The sequence below is a fragment of the Palaemon carinicauda genome, chromosome 43, assembly GCF_036898095.1.
Source record: "Palaemon carinicauda isolate YSFRI2023 chromosome 43, ASM3689809v2, whole genome shotgun sequence".
In the NCBI taxonomy this organism is placed as follows: Eukaryota; Metazoa; Arthropoda; class Malacostraca; order Decapoda; family Palaemonidae; genus Palaemon; species Palaemon carinicauda.
In genome coordinates, this window is record NC_090767.1 from 58,866,889 (window position 1) to 58,889,683 (window position 22,795).

At 37.6% G+C, this 22,795-nt stretch overlaps 1 protein-coding gene across 1 annotated transcript in view; it reads right to left on the bottom strand.

Moving 5' to 3' along the window:
• Positions 1-545: 545 nt before the first annotated feature.
• LOC137634017 (protein bric-a-brac 2-like) overlaps positions 546-22,795 on the bottom strand; it is a 39,786-nt gene continuing 17,536 nt past the window's right edge. Inside the window, 5 exon segments of the mRNA XM_068366257.1 lie at positions 546-5,205; positions 8,880-9,123; positions 9,549-9,816; positions 11,005-11,187; positions 22,057-22,209. Coding sequence (XP_068222358.1) covers positions 4,882-5,205; positions 8,880-9,123; positions 9,549-9,816; positions 11,005-11,187; positions 22,057-22,209 — 1,172 coding nt within the window. The 3' untranslated portion in view covers positions 546-4,881.

Genomic DNA, 22,795 nt, shown 5'->3' on the forward strand with positions numbered 1-22,795 from the left:
AACCCTCCTCTGCTTAAGGAAAATTTCTAATCCTTATACAATTAAATCTACTATGGATAATGTTTTTTTTTTTGTTTTTTGTTTACATAATCTGCATTTATCAAAAAAGTATTCATTTTTTGTCTACCTAGTATCTACCCGCACAAAGTTTGCATATCCTAAAAATTTTATTTTTTTTAAAATGAATCGTTTCCAGTCAAGGATAATGACCTTTTATTTTCCAACACTCAAAAGATGGTTGTGTAGACCCTCCCCACTGACTTTAACACGTAGGAAATAAAAACTGATGTTGTGACACCGAACCAAAACACCGAGTAAAATTAACACTAAATAACCGACTCGCACGGGGACATTTGACGATCAAATGGCAAGGGTCTACTTGTAAAAATAATAGAAAAGACACACACAAGTATATATGCTCTTACGATGTGCTGAAGATGCTTTTAAAAGGTTTACAGAGATGCTCGTAACTCTAATTTCTTTTGCACGTGTATGGAGTTGATGCTTGACTTCTCCCTCAATGAGACGTTGAGTACTTTATACGGTATATATAAATCCTGTCAACATTGGCATAGCCCCGTATGGGAGGACAAGTACTACCTCTGCTCTCTGTAAGTGAAACTGGGAGTCGATATCCTGGATCGACACGTGCCGTGTTTCGATTCACGTCGTCACGATTTGTCTTCGTACCTTGCAGACGAGAAGAGTGGCTTACTACTACGGCAGGTTTATTATCCCGTCTCTTACCCGCTTAATTCCCGTGGTAGGGAATGAGACTGAAACTTAATGGAAGTGGACAAGGACCCTTTATGCTCGAGATGGTGTAAAACGAAGGCGATTTCCCTGACTAGGCCTCAAATCCAAGACGTAAATGACTGAGAAATATTAGCCCGCAAACAAACTCCTTTAAGAAAAAAAAGCATTTATTTTGACTGGACGCGCCTAACGAGACGCCTTTTCACTTGATGAACAATGCCGTGCACGAGATGCTTCTCGACCCGAAATGGGGAAGAGGCACGCTATCCAAACATCTAAACGTAATAGAACAGCAACGAGGGAACCAACAACACGGAACTAAACAGAAACAGGGGTACCCACAAGACGGACTGCTTTTGTTGGAAACAGAAAAAGGTTAACAAATACAGGGAACGGCAACGCGACTCCACATTACCAGTAACAGCTGAAAGATAAAATGCATCTCTACACGATTGATGATCTTTTGCTAGTACAGTATTTTATGAACATTTGCTCGAAAAGACATCATTAGCTACTGAAAAGTAGTGTGTACAGTCACCCACCAAGACAACGTGGTTTAATGCTCGGCGATTTATCAAGAAACGAACAAATGTATTTTCATATATTTACAATCTTTGTGAATCTATTAGAAAGATGGTAGGGAAATCTTAAATGACGATTTATTGTATCAGCGATAATACGGAGTTGCTTAAGTTGAAAGTCAGAACAACGTCACATGGAGGAGTTTGACTGTATACAAGTGTGTGTGCATATACATGCATATGTATACATGTGTATATATCATATAGAGTATATATGATTATATTTTTGGGCTCAAGCCATGTCGTCCTGATGGAAGTTCCTAAGGTAGCTTCAAAAGGATGTATTATATATCCTTTTGAAACTACCTTAGGAAATTCCATCAGGACAACATGGCTTGAGCCCAAAAATTGATTTTTCGCTTCGCTCAAAATCCGTTATATAATATATACATAATATACATATACGTATACAGTATAAATACAATTTATTACAATGTCTTTCCCGTCTCACTTCATCTGTACGTACATAAGATGTCCTATAACGGCTTAAGAGCTGGTGAAACCCGAATCTAATCCGCTGTGAAAAATTGAGGTATTGATGGACTAAATGTCGTAACATACATTAAAATAAATCTTTAAATTGTCCTGAGACACCTGCATGGGGGGGGGAGAGGGGGGAAGACGTCACACCCTGGGCGAACTTGATTTCTTGTGTATTGTTGAGAATTTCGAAAAGCAGACAAAACCTTCGTTTCTTCTTTGCATATCGCTGGATAAGTACGGACCCCTGATTATTCGAAATCCTCGGAGAGGAGAAGGACGAGACCTGGTACTTGGTGTTGTCAGGTACATTGGTTATGGTATGCCGATCTCGCGACGAAGTACGTAAGCGCACGTACGCGTGGCAATCGAGTTTCGTCTCTGCGCGATCCGATGACGTATCGTTTTCGAAGAGGCTCTTCAAACTTTCTATCTCTTCTTGAATATTTCTTTTATCTTCTAACTCCGATAAAATCTTTTAAGATAACGGGATCCTAGCCTGATAGACACGGTCTGGTGATAGTGCGCTCATAATGATCATTCCTGCTGGCTACGCAGATTGAAATGACGATACCCGTGTTGCACCTCTTTCGACGGCCACAAACAATTTTTAAGAAATGCAAGTGTAAATTTAACATTAACAATTTAACTACGTTGATTAAGAGCTTTTTACATCTGGTTTTCCAAGAACCAAATTAATTTCTTCTGAAGTAGAACAAGGCATTTTTTTCCTACTGTTTGCATGGATTACAAGAGTTTAAAGAAAGAAAATGAATGACTAAGGCAGTGCAAGAATTCGCACCCTAGAAGATAGTTTATCAAACGCATCTCTGGCTTCTCTCCACCAATGCTGGAGTTATCGCAGGTATAACGACGTACCGGCACCAGTCGCGCGCGAGCTAGATTCTTTTCCGAGTCGATGCCGCAAAGGTAAATGGCGAAGTTGCTTTCCGTGTATTTTTAAGACATCAGATTTCTTATCTTTTTTTAAAAGGGAAGTCCCTTTTCTAACCTTACGCCTAAATGGAGGTGCACACGACCTGTTTTCCATTAACAAGTGCCAAGACATGGCGGTAAATATGTAAATATCATCAAATATAAGTAAAATCATAACAATAAGTTGTAAAAAAAATACAATTTCCTAAAGATGAGGTTTATTTTTGAGGTACGATCCGGTGAAATTGACGCTTGTCGGGTCGGAGCTGCAGGTTGAAAATACTAAGTAACGCTTGCAGGTGTGAACCACAAACTACCCGTCAGTCAACGTGGATGTCGTCTGCACCCACCCTAACGACCCCAACTAACAACGGAAGTCGTCGTCACTTGCCGACGGCCGATAACTTCTAAACGTCTCTACAATGCCGAGGGATTAAATACTGCTTTGTTTCACGTGAGGTCTATCGATAAAACTTTTTTTCTTTCTAACCTCTCGTCTCCCCGAAAAGGAGTCGTGACGACTTCCCTATTGGTTATGAGGAGTGCATGAACTACTATTCTCTATATAAAATTCTACCTAAACACCTTCAATAACTTAAAATTCACTATTACCATCTCATTATACCTTATTTCTACCGTAACACTGGGAGGGGGAGGGGAACACCACTCGCATGGTCAAGTGCCGAGTGAGCGGGTGATATTTTTTGGGGGATCTACCCTGAGGTCTATCGTTCCGTTTGAATGGCAAAGACAAAATCCTGTAACACCCTAAGAGACACGGGGGGACGCCCGCCACCAATCACTAACGGGCGGGCATCGTAGATTTCCAATTCATTACGGTAAGCTTTGTCTTTACAATACTATAACCATAATCACTAAAAGACCCAGTTTTCACAATACTATTGATCGCACCAAACTCATCCGGTTTACCATCACAACTTTGGCGTACTCTCCGTTCATCTGCAGTCGCCCGCCAACGTACGTACGTACACATTTTGCTGGCAAACTGAGTCACCCTATAAACCCTAACCTAATAAAAACTATAACTGTATGTCCGAAAGTCAGTGTACAATGCAATAATACCTGTCACGAGACGTCAACGCAACATCTCGCCGTGACAGCGAAGTACATTTTGAATCATGTTTCATTCTGATCCTTTTTCTTTTCTACTTGAAGACGCACTACAACGCAATCACTTCTTTTCTTCTTCTTCTTCGTCTTCTTCTTGTAGTCTTCGCGTTAACTTACTCCAGGGCAATTGCCTTTTCCACGACAGCAGTTCTTCTTCAGCTGGAGAGAGAATTGTCGTGGGGAAGCACAGATGCTCGAAGGGGATATATCGAAAGTAGCGTTGTGGATCGTGCTTCCTTCGCACGGAGCTTAGCGAGAACTCTTTCGAGAGTAAGTGCTCAAGCGCAGCGCTGCCCTACAGGCTGCGAGAGGTGAGTTGGGCTGCGGAACTGCGGGAACACTGGCGGCCACAGCGTCAGAAGTGGTAAGGGGGGTAGTGCGGATACTGCACGGGCCGAGTGGGGTCGTCGGGGCGCGGCGGATACGGCTGGTACGCGCGGTACTCGGGCCGCAGTGCAGGATACTCTGGGAGCGGATAATAGTGGGGGTACACCTGAGGGTGCGGGGGTGGAGGTGGTGGCGGCTGAGCCAGAGAAGCAGCAGAGGAATACAGAGGTTCCTGGGGGAGTGAGGCAGGGGGCGAATACAGTGCTGGGTGGTGGGGGGGCTCGGCTGTCCCCGCGTTGGCGGGGTACAGGGGCCCTTCTCCTCCTGCGAAGACCACAGGAGTAGCAGGGCCCCCGGTCTTGCTGTAATCGGAGCCGGCAGCGCCCAGGGCGGACGCTGGTGGGGCGGCGGGATCCTGCTGGGGAGGTCCCTGCGCCTGCACATCAGCTGCTTGCTGCTGCTGCTGCTGTTGCGGCGGTGGAGGCGCTTGCTGTTGTTGTTGTTGTTGTTGCTGTTGCTGCTGCTGCTGCTGCTGTTGTAAATCCTGAAGTTTGTGTAAATCATGTTGAGATGGCTGTGGTTTCTCTTCGTCCGACGCGCGCTCCGAGTGGCGGTGGTGGTCTTGCGGCGCGACGTCGGCGCTGTGGCGGCCAGTGTTCCCTTCATCTAGTCAATATTGCTCTGAGGGCGGTCCCGGTGTCAGCTGCTGCTGTTGCTGAGGTCCGGGAGGAGGGGGAGTGGTGTGCTGCAGGGAGGGCTGCTGGTTGGGGGTCCCCGCGTTGGGCTGGGGGTCGGCCGGGTAGTGCTCCACCGTCATCTCCTGGTGCAGGAAATCCTGGTGGGGCAGGCCGTCCTCGTACTTGCCTCTTTTGAATCTCCCGTAGAGGGAGGAGTAAGGCAGGTTGAAGTGAATCGCAGCTTGGTTGATGGACATCTCGCCCAGACGGACGGCTTCCAGGGCGTCTTTCATGTCCTCCTCGGACCAGGGAACTCCCTGGAGGGATACAATCAGAAGGAAAACGCCTTAAAACGATCACTAGGGTCCGACAGGCAGTGGTTGGGGACAGTCGCCGTCGGATGTGGATGTCGTGCCAGGGGAAAGTGTCGTTTAATATATTAACTTACCACAAGAAAGCAAAGGAAATTCAGACTTAAAACGACACCACAACAGAATTCACACGAGACAAAATAAATCTCAAGTTTCATAATAAAGTAAAAACATTGCTATGATCATCTATAGTCAATTCTTTTTAGTGAGGCAGATTTACACCGACTCGCAAGGGTGCAATTTTAGTTTGAAAAGTTTCCTGATAGCTGATTGGTCGGAAATATTCCGACAAAGATACCTCTGACCATTCAACTATTAGGAAACTTTTCCAAGTTAAAAGGGCACCCCTGCGAGTCGGTGCAAATCTGCCTCACTAAAAAAAATCGACTACACTGTAGAATCACATTTTCGACACCCCAAAGCTTAAAAGTACTGTCTGACCTTATCATTTGCGTTTATTTTTTCATATTGAAATATAGAGGAATCATATTTAGTTTAAAATTCATGAGTCTTTTTATAGTTTATATATGACATATCTGTTTTTGACGTTGTTACTGTTTTTAGAATGATATATTGTTAATTTATTCTCATCATTTATTTATTTCCTTTCCTCACTGGGCTATTTTTCCCCGTTGGAGCCCTTGGGCTTATAGCTCTTGCTTTTCCAACTAGGGTTGTATCTTGGCTAGTAATCATCATAATAATAATAATAATGATAATAATAATATTATCTGTTTTGACGCTGTTACTGTTTTTAGAATGATATACTGTTAATTTATTCTCATCATTTATTTATTTCCTTATTTCCTTTCCTCACTGGGCTATTTTTCCCTGTTGGAGCCCTTGGGCTTATAGCATCTTGCTTTTCCAACTAGGGTTGTAGCTTGGCTAGTAGTAATAATAATAATATCTGTTTTGACGCTGTTATCGTTTTTAGAATATATTGTTAATTTATTCTCATCATTTATTTACTTCCTTATTTCCTTTCCTCAATGGGCTATTTTTTCCCTGTTGGAGCCCTTTGGCTTATAGCATCTTGCTCTTCCAACTAGGGTTGTAGCTTGGCTAGTAATAATAATAATAATAACAATAAGAGTAATTTCAGACTGAATTATCCGCTAATTCCGACGGTACATCGATCCCGTCAGGTAGACAATATAACCTATGTCGTTTTATCCCACATTACTTCTTTCTCTAAGACGAATAGTTACAAATAAAAAGTACTTAATATACTTCGCATGGAAGGATACTTAAATAGGTTTTTGTAAGTAATTTTAATGTTCACACCACGTATAGGGTATCTTTAAGTTACTTTACAGGGTAAAAATAAATTCATTTTGAAAGTGAAATAACGTCTAACCGATTAACAGCTTAAAGCGAGATATTACTGTATTGGTTACATAAATACGAACACTATTACCGTATCTTTTACACACTCGCCTTTCTATCTGAGAACGGCAGATATCTATATATCAATACGATAGCGTGTGTTATTTATTTTGTGTCACGCTTTAAAGAAAACGTAAATAATTTCATGGTATACTCTTACAAATTCACGCTTTAAAGAAAACAGAAATTATTTCATGGTATACTCTTACAAATTCACACTAGACTTTGATTACTTAACCAAAGTGCATCTTATATAGTTTTCCCAATTTTGTCTTCGGCACTTCTCTTTTTTAAAAATTAGACAAAAAATTCAAGTTCTATCAATTTCCATAACCTAGTTTATAAAATTAATCTCGGGACATTTTATTCAAACCTGTATAGGTTCGTTTTGAAAATATCATCTCGTGTAATTTACACGGGTTCCACTAGTTACTATTATTGTTGTTATTATTATTATAATTACTTGCTAGGCTACAACCCTAGTTGGAGAAGCGGGATGCTATAAGCCCGAGGGCTCCAACACGAAAAATAGCTATCACTTAGGTTTTCTACTAGCAAACTCCGCGTTTCTTATCCAAGCACAAAAACGATAAGGTCAGACCGTATATGATTCACAAAGCAATTTTTATATACAAATATCAACTTTAACCTCCACCTGGCATAACATCCAACCCGTTTCGAACGTGACGATCCATACGACTAAATCTAAAATATTAAACACACTTATACGCAGAAATGACACTGAATTTATATCTCAAGTAAAAGGAAAATAAAAAATAATCTTAAAACTAGGACCACATTCGTAAACAACCTCTCCCTCTCTCTCGCTCTCTCTCTCTCTCTCTCTCTCTCTCTCTCTCTCTCTCTCTCTCTCTCTCGCTCTCTCTCTACACGTACACAATTCACTCTTTCACAACGTCTTCCAATCACCTTTGGATACAAGACCTGGATGGAAAGGAAAGGAAAGAAGAAGAGGAAAGAAGAGGAAATACGGTTAATCAGATTAAAAAGGAAATCTCAATGATATACAAAAGGGAAAGAGGAAGAAACGGAGAATGCAGAATAAGGAAAGTATAGAGAATCGCGAGGGAAAAAGGATAGAACAATTGAATAAAGAGGCAAAGAGGTAAGAATGATGAGGAAAAATGGAACGGGGAATGCAGAGGGAAGGAAAGAAAGAAAGGAGAAATAAAGAAGAATGAAGATCATACAAAACGGGGAAATTTTCATTTTACTTTTGAGAGAGAGAGAGAGAGAGAGAGAGAGAGAGAGAGAGAGAGAGAGAGAGAGAGAGAGAGAGAGAGAGAGAGAGAGAGAGAGAGAGAGCGGGGACTTTTCTTTCTTATCGTTTCTCCTTTTCCGTAGGTCACAAAGGGTTTCAAGTAGAAGGAATATCATAGGACTAGAAAGAGATTGGGCACTAGGATTCGGTATAGTATTAGGTTGCCCTGGACATAGCAGGACTATGGCAGGACGCGGGCCCGTGTTGACAGCCAGTAAGCGGGATAAGGATTTGAAGGTGATAAGGTTATATAAGGATGATGGTGGGATGGACGGGAAAGGATGAAAGCACCGGGATGACCGTGGCAGGAGTCCAGAAGCCCAGTCCGGGAAAAATTTATTTTTTTATCACAATGCGAAAAGGGAACACACAAGGATTCAGTTACTTTGCAAATATGGGGGGGGGGGGGATAGAATCTTCCAGAGGGAGAGTGTATCATGGCATTTGCAATACAAATACATAATAAAAATAATTACAAAAGTGAGAAAATTTCCGTTGGATAGAGATAAACCACGAGAATATAATGGGACAGGAACTGAAAATTTTTTTTCTCTGAAGCCACCCTGAACGGAAGGGAGAATGAACGGGGAATGCATAGGATAGAAAAGAAGGAATGAAAAGCAATAATAATAAATTTCCAGAGGAAGAAGAAGAAGAAGAAAAATGGAGTTATGGAAAACATTTAAACCAGGTCGCCGTCTCCTCCGATCAGCGGTATGACGATCGCAGCATCCAGGCCGTAGATCTCGTCGATTTAACACACTCCCTTTTGCAGCCAATTGCTCTTCACTCTCTCTCTTACCCTCTCACTTGCACTCTCTCATATCTCTCTCTCTCTCACTTGCACTCTCTTATCTCTCTCTCTCTCTCTCTTACTCTCTCACGTGCACTCTCTTAAATCTAAAAAATACAAAAAAATCAAAGGAATATTTACATTTCTCAGACAGACCTGATATTTGCTGAGCTCAATCCCCTCCCTCCGACAGCGGCCGTATAACGTGCCCGTAGGGATCCCAAACTCCTGGGCGGCCTTCTGGACGCTCATTCCGCCCTTGATGGCCTCGAGGGCTTTGGTCAGGTCATCGGCGTTCCACGAGGGCTGGATGGCGGAGAAGGGCGACGACAGCTTGATGCCTTCCTTGCGCGCGATCTTGTACAGCGTCGAGTTTGGGATCCCGAATTCCTTGGAGGCCCTGTGAGAAAGAGAGAGAGAGGAAGGGGGTTAGGGAATGTGCTCTTGAGAGAGAGAGAGAGAGAGAGAGAGAGAGAGAGAGAGAGAGAGAGAGAGAGAGAGAGAGAGAGAGAGAGAGAGTACATGACAAGTCGAGGGAACGTGCCAGTTGTATGCAAATTTAGTAAATTTATTGACAACATTTAGATATCTAAATAATAGTTATTTGTGAATGAATAAATTATGTCTTTAAGATCAAAGTGAAGTTGTCTCTCTTATGAATGACGATAAATCAAGTATTCAAAATAGTTTACAAGTTGGGAAAACAACCAAATTGGAAAGACAAAAATGACCAGTTGAAGAAACGAATCTACAAAGGGAGACGTAGTTTTATCTCGGGAGTTTTAACAGAAACATTGACCCTCAAACAAACTTAACGTTCCTTACCGATTAGCGGACATCCTCCCGCTACGCAGCTCCTCCAGGGCGCCGGCTAAATCGTGCTCGCTCCAGGTCTTGTTAGGTCCCTCCTTCTTTGGGGTTTCAATGCCGGCACGGTGTGCTCTCTGCCACAGGGTCGTCGCGGGGATGCCGTACATGTGAGCGGCCTTGCTCAGGGATATCCCTGTGGTTCTCAAGGCCTCTAGGGCCTTATCCATGTCCTCGTCGTTCCACAGTTTGCGGCCGGTCGGCGTTCCGGATAAACTCTCTGTATCTGTTGGGAGAATGTACGGAGTATCTTGAGGTGGTTGAACATTTGCAGTATGGTACAGGTATCGCGGGCTTAGCGTATTAACTAGAAGTAATACCTTGCGCGGTTACACGTTTTCCCAGTACAGTCGTTCCTTACTATTAGATAATACAACATTTGTGGATCTGATTAACCCTTTTATCCCCAAAGGACGTACTGGTACGTTTCACAAAACTCATCCCTTTACCCCCATGGACGTACCGGTACGTCCTTGCAAAAAACTGCTATTTACATTTTTTTTTCATAATTTTGATAATTTTTTGAGAAACTTCAGGCATTTTCCAAGAGAATGAGACCAATCTGACCTCTCTATGATGAAAATTAAGGCTGTTAGAGCAATTTAAAACAAATATATTGCAAAATGTGCTTGAAAAAAAAATTAACCCCTGGGGGTTAAGGGTTGGAAAGTTCCAAATAGCCTGGGGGTAAAAGGGTTAAGCTCAAATGACGCTATCTGAACATTTCTTCAGAAGATATATCTACGCCCATTTGTTAACTAAATAAGAGTGAAGGGTTACTAATAAAGCAATAATGATCAGCATTAGTAAGTACCTCTTACCTATCCCCTCCCCCCGGAACGTCAAAGGTCGACTGTATATTTCTCAAACTGAATAAGTGTAGTTAAAAAAACCATGTAATCTTATAGGCTGTATTGTAAGTTCCCCCTCAAACGTGTAATAAGTTTACAGTCCTAGTTCTTGTACGTAAAGGTAAATGAACTCTATAATCGTGAGAATTTCACTAAACCCTATAACTCAGCATGTTGTTGTAGCAAGATTGCTTTTTGATAGCGAGGGGAGATTAACCCTTTTACCCCCAGGCTCTGGAAATTTCCAACCCTTAACCCCCAGGGGTTATTTTTTTTTTCAAGCACATTTTGCAGTATATTTTTTTTCTAAATTGCTCTAACAGCCTTAATTTTTGCCATAGAGAGGTCAGGTTGGTCTCATTCTCTTGGAAAATGCCTGAAGTTTCTCAAAAAATTATCAAAAATATGAAAAAAAAATTTAAATAGCAGTTTTTTGCAAGGACGTACCGGTACGTCCATGGGGGTAAAGGGATGAGTTTTGTGAAAAGTACCAGTATGTCCTTTGGGGGTAAAAGGGTTAAAATGTCTAAAGAGAGAAGGACACAGACAGCTCATCGGCTTACCTGACGAATAATGTGACGTGGCATTTGACGGCATGAGACCCAACAACTCGGGCGTGACCGTCATGCGATGCCCGCTGGAGTCGATGCCGTCTGCAGACATGTGCTGCCCGTCGGCCTCGGTCTTGGGGTAGGTGCCGTAAGCGGCGTCGTACTCCGTGGCGTGAGAGGTGCCTGGGCCTTCATCTGTGGTGGAGATATGATTATGCCCGATGCTCGTGCGATATTTCGCGTAAGGGGTGTGGGGAGGACTATACGTCTGCATGCCAAACTGCTTCGAAAAGATCTAGGGCCCTTTTAATTTCTGGGAAAAGCTCGGCAATGAGAGGTCAGAGCGTCATTTCGTCCTCCCGGTGTTCGAGGTTAGACTCGGCAAAGATATCGCTCTGTGATCTCGATATGCACTCAGGCATGTGGTCACATTTACGTAACGATGGTAGTGACGAGGACTCAAAAGTATGTTCCCTACGGAATCCATTTTAAACGGTATGCAAAATGACACCCGAACACTGATGAAATAACAAGTATATATCCAAGTAACCACTGGCCCAAACTAAGGGGGAATTAATGAAAGATATTTCATAAAATAATTTTATTTGATTTATATCAAAATACTCTTTGGTTGTGAAGGTAATTTGATAATCTCATTAATCAATTTTCCCGATTATAAATTATTTGAGGTTCTCTTTTAAACTTGGAAGATATATGAAGTCTACACAGGGAGGGACGGATCTTTTCATTGAATGTACTGATTGAGCAAACTGAAACCCTAATCGGATATTGTTTGATTATATAAGCTAACCCTTGGATTGAATATTAATGGGACAAGTTATTTAAATTATAATAATTATTCTAACAAGGAGGGGTTTACCATTTTGCAAAACAAAACCAGGTCATGTTTCTCAAAACGATCATCATGAAGCTATGGTAAACATTCTATAACATATATACTGTCAATTCTTAAAGGGTATATAAGTTCAGACCAAACTCCCGTAGACATCAAACCCTCTAAGGCGAATGACCATGCAGAAATACCTCTTAAAATTAGACTAACAACCAAACAACCTTGCCATGCAATTAAAGATGTTATGTTCCTTAGCGCATGCACTTCCAAAACGGTCATGCGAACTGCAGCGGAAGATAGGAAGGCATGCATCTCTCGTCGGGACGAGCGGCGGAATGACACTCCGGGCCCCATGCTAAACATACTGCAAGCACAGACCGCCGGATAGATTAGAGTTTACGACTCTACGTCCATCCGACATAGACGCTTTCCACTTTGGGTCACTCTTATACCTGTTTGTGACGCATTTAAGGCACTCTTATACCTGTCTGTGACGCGTTTAAGGCACTCTTATACCTGTCTGTGACGCGTTTAAGGCACTCTCATACCTGTCTGTGACGCGTTTAAGGCACTCTTTATACCTGTCTGTGACGCGTTTAAGGCACTCTTTATACCTGTCTGTGACGCGTTTAAGGCACTCTTATACCTGTCTGTGACGCGAACGCCTCGAATGTTCGGAGCATTTACACCGGTTAATAATAACGAACACCAATAAGACTGACAAAATCTTAGATTTAGATTTATAGCTAAAATCTCCATTTCTCTAACGAGGGAGAGTTAATTCAATATCCCTCATGGGACATCATCATTTCTCCGATTATACGGAAATATTAATTAATCAACATAACATGATAACCAAAAGTTTCATAAATTTAGTTATGCTTTACATATGTACATAATTTATAACAATCACTTAAAGTTTGCAAAAAGAACAACTAACTGAAATTAGCATTGATAATATAGCAATTAATAGACTGTAATTAAATGTTTTAATATATGATTGCTATAAACAGCAACATGAATCAACAAATAAGTTAGTTATTAATTTTGATGACTTACAAAACCACGTCTCGGCAAAACGGGTTAAATTTTCTCTTCGAAAATAAATAATCCCATGTTCTCAACTCGTAAAATGTCACTGCACGCTTATAATAAACTAAATGTCTGTTTAACCTCACCTATACACTTGCATTTACAGCTTACGACATTGCTTGTAAAATTGCTTCTATTGTACGTACATTATATTGCACTAAATTAATAACAGTATTTTTACGTACTTCCCTTTACTAAGTTATTTACATCGTTCGTAAGGTTAATCAATGTAACATTTTAAATTTCGTAAAATTAATGAACGTAAAGTTTACTCTTTTTAAAATCAATTACCGTAAAATTCGCACTTTTTCGTAAAATTAATTATTGTAGAATTATTCAACGTAAAGTTTGTTTCGTGAAACGTTACCAATGTAAAATTTACAATTCACAAAATTAATATTATTTCAATGTATTGTACAATTTGTAGAATTATTTAACGTAAAGTTTATGTTTTGTGAAAAGTTACCAACGTAAAATTTATAATTCACAAAATTGATTAATATTAAGTTTTCACTTTGTTAAATAAATATAAAGTTTACAATTGATAACATTAATCAACATTAAGTTTACTGAGTAAAATTAATGAACATATAGTTTACACTCAGTCAAATTATTCAAGGTAAAATTTGTATTTCATAAAATCAATCAACGTCAAGTTTGCGCTTTATAAATTTCATCGACGTAATGCTTACAATTAGTAACATTAAATTGTGTAAGTTTACAATTCGTAAAATAAATCAATGAAATTTTACACTTTGCATTATCATTTAACGTAAAGTTTACATTTTTATAAGGTCAACAGACAAATTAATTAACAAAAATTTTACACTTCATATAATAAATCAATGAAATTTTACACTTTGTAAAATTTTGTAAAGTAAAGTTTACATTTTGTAAATTACGTAAAATTAATAAACGTAAAATTATTTAACAAAGTTTATACTTCGTAAAATTAATAAATGTAAATTTTACACCTCATAAAATTAATCAACGTAAGGTTTTCACTTTATAAAATTTATCAACATAAAAGTTTGCATTTTGCAAAATAATCAACGTAATGTTTGTATTTAGTAAAATTATTCAACGTAACGTTTCCAGTTCGTAAAATTGATCGAAGTAAAGTTTGCGCTTTGTTAAATGAATCGACAGCGCACAAAGTTTGCAATTTGTAAAATGAATCTATGATACACAAAGTTTGCACTTCGTAAAATTAATCAACGCAAAATTTCCACTTTGTAAAATCAATCGATGCAATGTTTCACTTCATAAAATTAATCGACAAAATGTTTGCACTTCGTAAATTAATCAACGAAAAATTTTCCATTAAGTTGAGCTTTAACTCGTGGCTCCAATTACGTCACAGTTCCATCTTGCAATTCCTTCAATACTACTATCAGTAGACGTACAAATGCTACGTCGTCGAAAAAACGTCGCACGTTGAGGTTCAGCTATTTCCAAAATAACTATGGATACAAACCGAGGTCAAGTTCGGTCCCAATGCACATAACAGAAGTCATAGTTACATCCCACTAAGTCATATGTAATATAAAAAAAGGAGACTGATTTAATATAAATATACAAAAGGGGGACATCCTTGATGTGCTGTGGCTGTGATCCATATGATAAAACACTTTAAAATATTTAAATTTCTTACTAGGAACCCACTCGAGATATTAATTTCATTAGATATGGGTTTCCTCGCGAGCAATGTTTGCTAAGGAGTATATAAACTGCCTGTTAAGAGACTGTAGAAGAAGGCTTAAGCTTACCTTGTACACCTTTATTATGTTCTAACGAAAGAAATTTCCAAAACCGTTTAAATCACCTTAAATTTTTTGGTTAGTACGCCATTTTAAACAGCATTTTAGGTAAGCAATGTACAAAAAACTTAGGAGAAATAACAAAACACCATAATAAAAATTTAATTACACATTTACATACTGTAATTACACACTTAAGTACCGTATTTCACTGCCGAACTACAGTCTCGCACTCAAACGTACGTCACATGCCCCAAAGTACACCGCGGACGAGTCGACGCGAGCGACGTTCTCGTCTCCCTTCCCTCCCACACGGAAAGCAAGTGGAACGGGGCACTCACTACATAGGAGAATAAGCAGAAGCTGGATTCAACAGCCACTACAGATACAGGAGTCTCGGTGCTATTATCATCTACTACTAAGCGACAACCAACACCTAAGCATGTACTAATCCTCTCCGATTAACCACCGATGAGATGGCACCTGCATCTGACCTTTTAACACCACATCATCATTATCATATCTCCTGGCATTTATTTGCAAGCAACTACAAGTAGGATCACAGGTTACAGGCCGAACACACACACACACACTCACATCTACGAGGGGGAAAGGGAGGGGTAGGAAAAAATCGAGCAGGCGTGATTCGTTCAGCTTACGGAGAGAAGTACCAATTCGCATATCCTCAGGGTTAGCTAGAGGGCCACATACTCTTTTTATTTTTAACAACAGCAAGCACTACAAAGCATATTTGATAGGGATACCTGCCACTTTTGATTATATATTTGTTTTTGTGTCGAGGGATTGTTTGGGACTTGTAATTTGAAAGATTTGGAGTAAATAAACAAGCCTATCTCTCCAGCCACAAATAAGGGTTGATAAATTTACACCGAAGGAGCTTTTACATGCATGAGAGAGAGAGAGAGAGAGAGAGAGAGAGAGAGAGAGAGAGAGAGAGACGTATTGCCACAAATAACTATAACTTCACTGCCATTCCAAAGAGGAACAAGGAAGGATAGAGTAAAGACCCAGTCACACAGTTGTCTGGAGTCGTAGCCGCAGTTTTCGGAACGGGATACGCCTTGGGCGGAGTCAGACGAGGGGTAGGAAGGAAGGATTTCACAAAAGGAAGTTTAATCAGGAGATAAAGGCCTCATTGTCGCCCTGAACTAGTTACGTCAGTTTTTGAGATAGAAATTAAAATTGTCTTCCCTAAACTACTTTTTTTATTTTAAAGATGTTGCGTCAAATATTTCAAGACAAAAAATGTATCTTTTAGTTGCCCGGAAGATTTTTCAAGATTGTCTCTGTTATCTAAAAACAGCGAACAAGAACGAGGGCAAAATCACTTGCAGAGGTTTTGTGCGTTTCATCAATATCAAAGCTGTACAAAGTTTACGTTTAATGAAACGAGAAAACAAAAGCCAATCGTATAGTCAAGAGGTTATGAAGGTCATGAAAGGTCATGTAAGGTCAACAATAGAGAGATACATCTAAGGTCACGAGCGGTAAATTCATAGAGATACTTTAGAACCGAGAAACCGAAGTTCGGGAGCAAAGCAAACAATTTTAGATTTAAAACACGTAGAAACGATAGCAAGTTTCATCAGTGAGGTATATACATTCGATGGTGGATCTTGCCATATGATGCTCAGGATAATAATGTAAACTTGTCTTCTGGTTATAAAATTTCACTGCAATGTTTTAGAATTGGAAATTTACAAACTTCTTACAATTGTCGTTTTAGAATCGGTAATTTACAAACTTCTTACAATTTCATATGCTTTACAAATAAGTTAAATTTAGTTTTTTTTTATATTTAAAGCAAGTCTGGAAATCACTTAACAAAATATGTAAATTACTTTAATTCTGCTAAATCCGAAAATTTCTATAAAAATCTTCAAGTCCGAAAGAAGCAAAATCTATTATCAAAATTTTTTTTATTAAAATATGATTATGTCTGAATACAGTGTTCTACGCTAGCCTCATTACAATTTATAGCCTCTAAGTTATTTTCTTCAGCTATATATTTAATGAAATATGAAATTTAAATGAAATAAAGTGATATGGTTTAATTTGAATATCTAGTTTGAAAAGCTAGGTACGTTCGTCACTGGAAATTTTCTCGTGTAACGTTAGATTGCGGAGCCGATAATACGTAACGATATTGTTATTGTTTCGTCAACCTCCGCGACATTCGTTCCAAGGTATCGATCTTCCTACCGAGTTATTTTAACTATTCAACATCTATTTTGCATCTAATTCTGTTAATTTTTCCACGAATCTCGCAGATATCACACCTTAATCTGTACGAGTCGAGCTTGACTTATCGCCCGGAGGAATCACTTCCTTTAAATATGTTCTAGTTTGAAGACTATAGAAAATGTAAAATTAACAAGTGTATTGTATCGGAACTAATAATATCTAGTTTGAAGACTATAGAAAATGTAAAATTAACAAGTGTATTGTATCGGAACTAATAATATGTTCTACATTGAAGACTATAGAAAATGTAAAATTAACAAGTGTATTGTATCGGAACTAATAATATCTAGTTTGAAGACTATAGAAAATGTAAAATTAACAAGTGTATTGTATCGGAACTAATATTATCTAGTTTGAAGACTATAGAAAATGTAAAATTAACAAGTGTATTATATCGGAACTAATAATATGTTCTACATTGAAGACTATAGAAAATGTAAAATTAACAAGTGTATTGTATGGGAACTAATAATATCTAGTTTGAAGACTATAGAAAATGTAAAATTAACAAGTGTATTGTATCGGAACTAATAATATCTAGTTTGAAGACTAAAGAAAATGTAAAATTAACAAGTGTATTGTATCGGAAGTAATCATATGTTCTACATTGAAGACTATAGAAAATGTAAAATTAACAAGTGTATTGTATGGGAACTAATAATATCTAGTTTGAAGACTATAGAAAATGTAAAATTAACAAGTGTATTGTATCGGAACTAATAATATCTAGTTTGAAGACTATAGAAAATGTAAAATTAACAAGTGTATTGTATCGGAACTAATAATATCTAGTTTGAAGACTAAAGAAAATGTAAAATTAACAAGTGTATTGTATCGGAACTAATAATATCTAGTTTGAAGACTAAAGAAAATGTAAAATTAACAAGTGTATTGTATCGGAACTAATAATATCTAGTTTGAAGACTATAGAAAATGTAAAATTAACAAGTGTATTGTATGGGAACTAATAATATCTAGTTTGAAGACTATAGAAAATGTAAAATTAACAAGTGTATTGTATCGGAACTAATAATATCTAGTTTGAAGACTATAGAAAATGTAAAATTAACATTGGTATTGTATCGGAACTAATAATATCTAGTTTGAAGACGATAGAAAATGTAAAATTAACAAGTGTATTGTATCGGAACTAATAATATCTAGTTTGAAGACTATAGAAAATGTAAAATTAACATTGGTATTGTATCGGAACTAATAATATCTAGTTTGAAGACTATAGAAAATGTAAAATTAACAAGTGTATTGTATCGGAACTAATAATATCTAGTTTGAAGACTATAGAAAATGTAAAATTAACATTGGTATTGTATCGGAACTAATAATATCTAGTTTGAAGACTAAAGAAAATGTAAAATTAACAAGTGTATTGTATCGGAAGTAATCATATGTTCTACATTGAAGACTATAGAAAATGTAAAATTAACAAGTGTATTGTATGGGAACTAATAATATCTAGTTTGAAGACTATAGAAAATGTAAAATTAACAAGTGTATTGTATGGGAACTAATAATATCTAGTTTGAAGACTATAGAAAATGTAAAATTAACAAGTGTATTGTATCGGAACTAATAATATCTAGTTTGAAGACTAAAGAAAATGTAAAATTAACAAGTGTAATGCATCGGAACTAATAATATGTTCTACATTGAAGACTATAGAAAATGTAAAATTAACAAGTGTATTGTATCGGAACTAATAATATCTAGTTTGAAGACTATAGAAAATGTAAAATTAACAAGTGTATTGTATCGGAACTAATAATATCTAGTTTGAAGACTAAAGAAAATGTAAAAATAACAAGTGTATTGTATCGGAACTAATAATATCTAGTTTGAAGACTATAGAAAATGTAAAATTAACAAGTGTATTGTATCGGAACTAATAATATCTAGTTTGAAGACTATAGAAAATGTAAAATTAACAAGTGTATTGTATCAGAACTAATAATATCTAGTTTGAAGACTAAAGAAAATGTAAAATTAACAAGTGTATTGTATCGGAACTAATAATATCTAGTTTGAAGACTATAGAAAATGTAAAATTAACAAGTGTATTGTATCGGAACTAATAATATCTAGTTTGAAGACTATAGAAAATGTAAAATTAACAAGTGTATTGTATCGGAACTAATAATATCTAGTTTGAAGACTATAGAAAATGTAAAATTAACAAGTGTATTGTATCGGAACTAATAATATCTAGTTTGAAGACTATAGAAAATGTAAAATTAACAAGTGTATTGTATCGGAACTAATAATATCTAGTTTGAAGACTAAAGAAAATGTAAAATTAACAAGTGTATTGTATCAGAACTAATAATATCTAGTTTGAAGACTATAGAAAATGTAAAATTAACAAGTGTATTGTATCGGAACTAATAATATCTAGTTTGAAGACTATAGAAAATGTAAAATTAACAAGTGTATTGTATCGGAACTAATAATATCTAGTTTGAAGACTATAGAAAATGTAAAATTAACAAGTGTATTGTATCGGAACTAATAATATGTTCTACATTGAAGACTATAGAAAATGTAAAATTAACAAGTGTATTGTATCGAAACTAATAATATCTAGTTTGAAGACTAAAGAAAATGTAAAATTAACAAGTGTATTGTATCGAAACTAATAATATCTAGTTTGAAGACTAAAGAAAATGTAAAATTAACAAGTGTATTGTATCGGAACTAATAATATGTTCTACATTGAAGACTATAGAAAATGTAAAATTAACAAGTGTATTGTATCGGAACTAATAATATCTAGTTTGAAGACTATAGAAAATGTAAAATTAACAAGTGTATTGTATCGGAACTAATAATATCTAGTTTGAAGACGATAGAAAATGTAAAATTAACAAGTGTATTGTATCGGAACTAATAATATCTAGTTTGAAGACGATAGAAAATGTAAAATTAACAAGTGTATTGTATCGGAACTAATAATATCTAGTTTGAAGACTATAGAAAATGTAAAATTAACAAGTGTATTGTATCGAAACTAATAATATCTAGTTTGAAGACGATAGAAAATGTAAAATTAACAAGTGTATTGTATCGAAACTAATAATATCTAGTTTGAAGACGATAGAAAATGTAAAATTAACAAGTGTATTGTATCGGAACTAATAATATGTTCTACATTGAAGACTATAGAAAATGTAAAATTAACAAGTGTATTGTATCGGAACTAATAATATGTTCTACAATGAAGGCTATAGAAAATGTAAAATTAACAAGTGTATTGTATCGGAACTAATAATATCTAGTTTGAAGACTATAGAAAATGTAAAATTAACAAGTGTATTGTATCGGAACTAATAATATGTTCTACATTGAAGACTATAGAAAATGTAAAATTAACAAGTGTATTGTATCGGAACTAATAATATGTTCTACATTGAAGGCTATAGGAATGTAAAATTAACAAGTGTATTGTATCGGAACTAATAATATCTAGTTTGAAGACTATAGAAAATGTAAAATTAACAAGTGTATTGTATCGGAACTAATAATATCTAGTTTGAAGACTATAGAAGATGTAAAATCAACAAGTGTATTGTATCGGAACTAATAATATCTAGCTTAAAGACTATAGAAAATGTAAAATTAACAAGTGTATTATATCGGAACTAATAATATGTTCTACATTGAAGACTATAGAAAATGTAAAATTAACAAGTGTATTGTATCGGAACTAGTAATATGTTCTACATTGAAGACTATAGGAATGTAAAATTAACAAGTGTATTGTATCAGAACTAATAATATGTTCTACATTGAAGACTATAGGAATGTAAAATTAATAATTACGGCGTATCAAAATGAGGAATTAAATGTTTTCAATACAGGCACAAAAACCACATGAAAAGAAAGTTTTAGTATCGTGTTACCGAGGGGATATCAGACACAAAAGACATACGCAACGGATTGAAGAAATATTCAAAACTTAAAATTTACTCAAAAGTTCACATTTCGTATTGTTTTCAATATAAATATAGCTATATATTCAAGTCGTACTCAGGGCTCAAGTCATCCTTGTTATCTGTTATACTCAAGAGTCCAAGTCCTTCCAATAAACTACAAAATTAAAACTCTATAAAAAAGGAATCATACTTGTAGTGTCAAGTTTTCATCTTAAATTGAAGTCACACGCCATGTCAAAGTCATTTTAAGATCTCAAATCACCCAGATTTAAAAGTCGGACAAGGTTCAAAAGTCGAACAAGGTTCACTTCAAGTACCATACTTTACGAGCCGAGACCATTCCCGACCCGGACCGTGACCCTTATCAAGTCTCGAGTGCTACATCACATAAAGCTAAAATTTTAAAATCTAAAGGTCAGAAGGTTCGGTTTTAGTCGTTGGGTTGAAGCAGGGGAAGATAAAGCGAGTGTGAAGTCGATAAATACCTTCCACGTAAGTTCTGTAAGGTCTGCTTATAGTCGGGATTAAAACACGTTAAGAGTATTCCACATAAAATTGTTATTTGATATACTAAAAAAGTAATGATTGATGGTTGCCAAAAAGAATATAAAATTTGTCTGGCTCGTTTGGAAAATGTAATTTCAGTTAATATCTAATACATGGAGGCGAATGCAACCGCGTTCTCACCAACTAGGAACGCATACAGTACAGAAAGCAAACACTACAAGGGGACAACTATGCCATACTCAAAGCGTAAACTACGTTAGCTACAAATGCGTACAACAGCAACATGAGCCGGGAGTATTATTAAGGTAGATGTTCAAGGGGAAGAAGACCACCACAGGAGAGCTAGACAGGAAAGGGAAGTGAGGAGGAGGAGGAGGCGGAGGAGGAGGAAGAAGAGAGAGAGAGCAAAGGTAGATATAAGATCTCCGACTCTCCGGACGGATCTGAGAGAGTCCGCCGCACACAATTTCCTAATCGTATCGTAGGGAGACAGAGACATCGCACAAGACGGAGAGACTGAGAGAAGAGGTGTGGCTGGGTTCGGGCAGTGTGGACGTGCTGCGGCATTTGTAGAAAGGAAAAGAGTAGTAGAAGGAAGGAAGGAGAAGAAAAAAATAGAAGAAATAGCTGTGTTGTTTACCTGGCTGTGGCAGACCGACGGATGGGCCCAGCTCTGGAAGGGGGGGCGGAACGTGAGCTGCAGGGGGGTGAACAGCCTGTGGAGGAGGAGGAGGGCCGTGGTGGCCATGGGCGGACGGCGGCGCATGGCTGGCAGTGGGTACGGCCGCCCCGCCTAGAGTAGGAAGGCCAGGCCACCAGTGCACAACATAAACATTATAGTCCACCAAAAACTCTCACGACTACAAGACACTTATTTAAAGACAGACTCATCATCATCATATTCATCAGCACCATCACCAATTTCTCTCCCCTTCACACTTAAGAACAAACAATAACAACAACTAAAATCCCATTATGTCAAATGATGGATCATTTATGGCTCGTCTACTTCGGGAATTTTAACCAGAACCCTAATGTGACGACAACCATTCCCATGTAACACATTACGGCATGCGTGCATATTGTTCGAACGTGTACGTACTTGTAACGTACACACTCGCGCTCCCTGTACATACTTAACCCATGCGTACACCCCGACAAATACGCACACACGCACACCTTCTAGAATAATGAAGCACATTAGTGTGCGTATCGTTAGAACCTGTACATACTTGTCACGCAAGTACGGACAGAAAAGCGCGAGTACGTACTTCTTGTGCGTACCCCCGGACGAATATGCACGCACGCCTTCTAGAATAATGATTTAGCATGTAATTCCTGGACTTGAGAAATAACTGCATATATAAAACACATGCTCC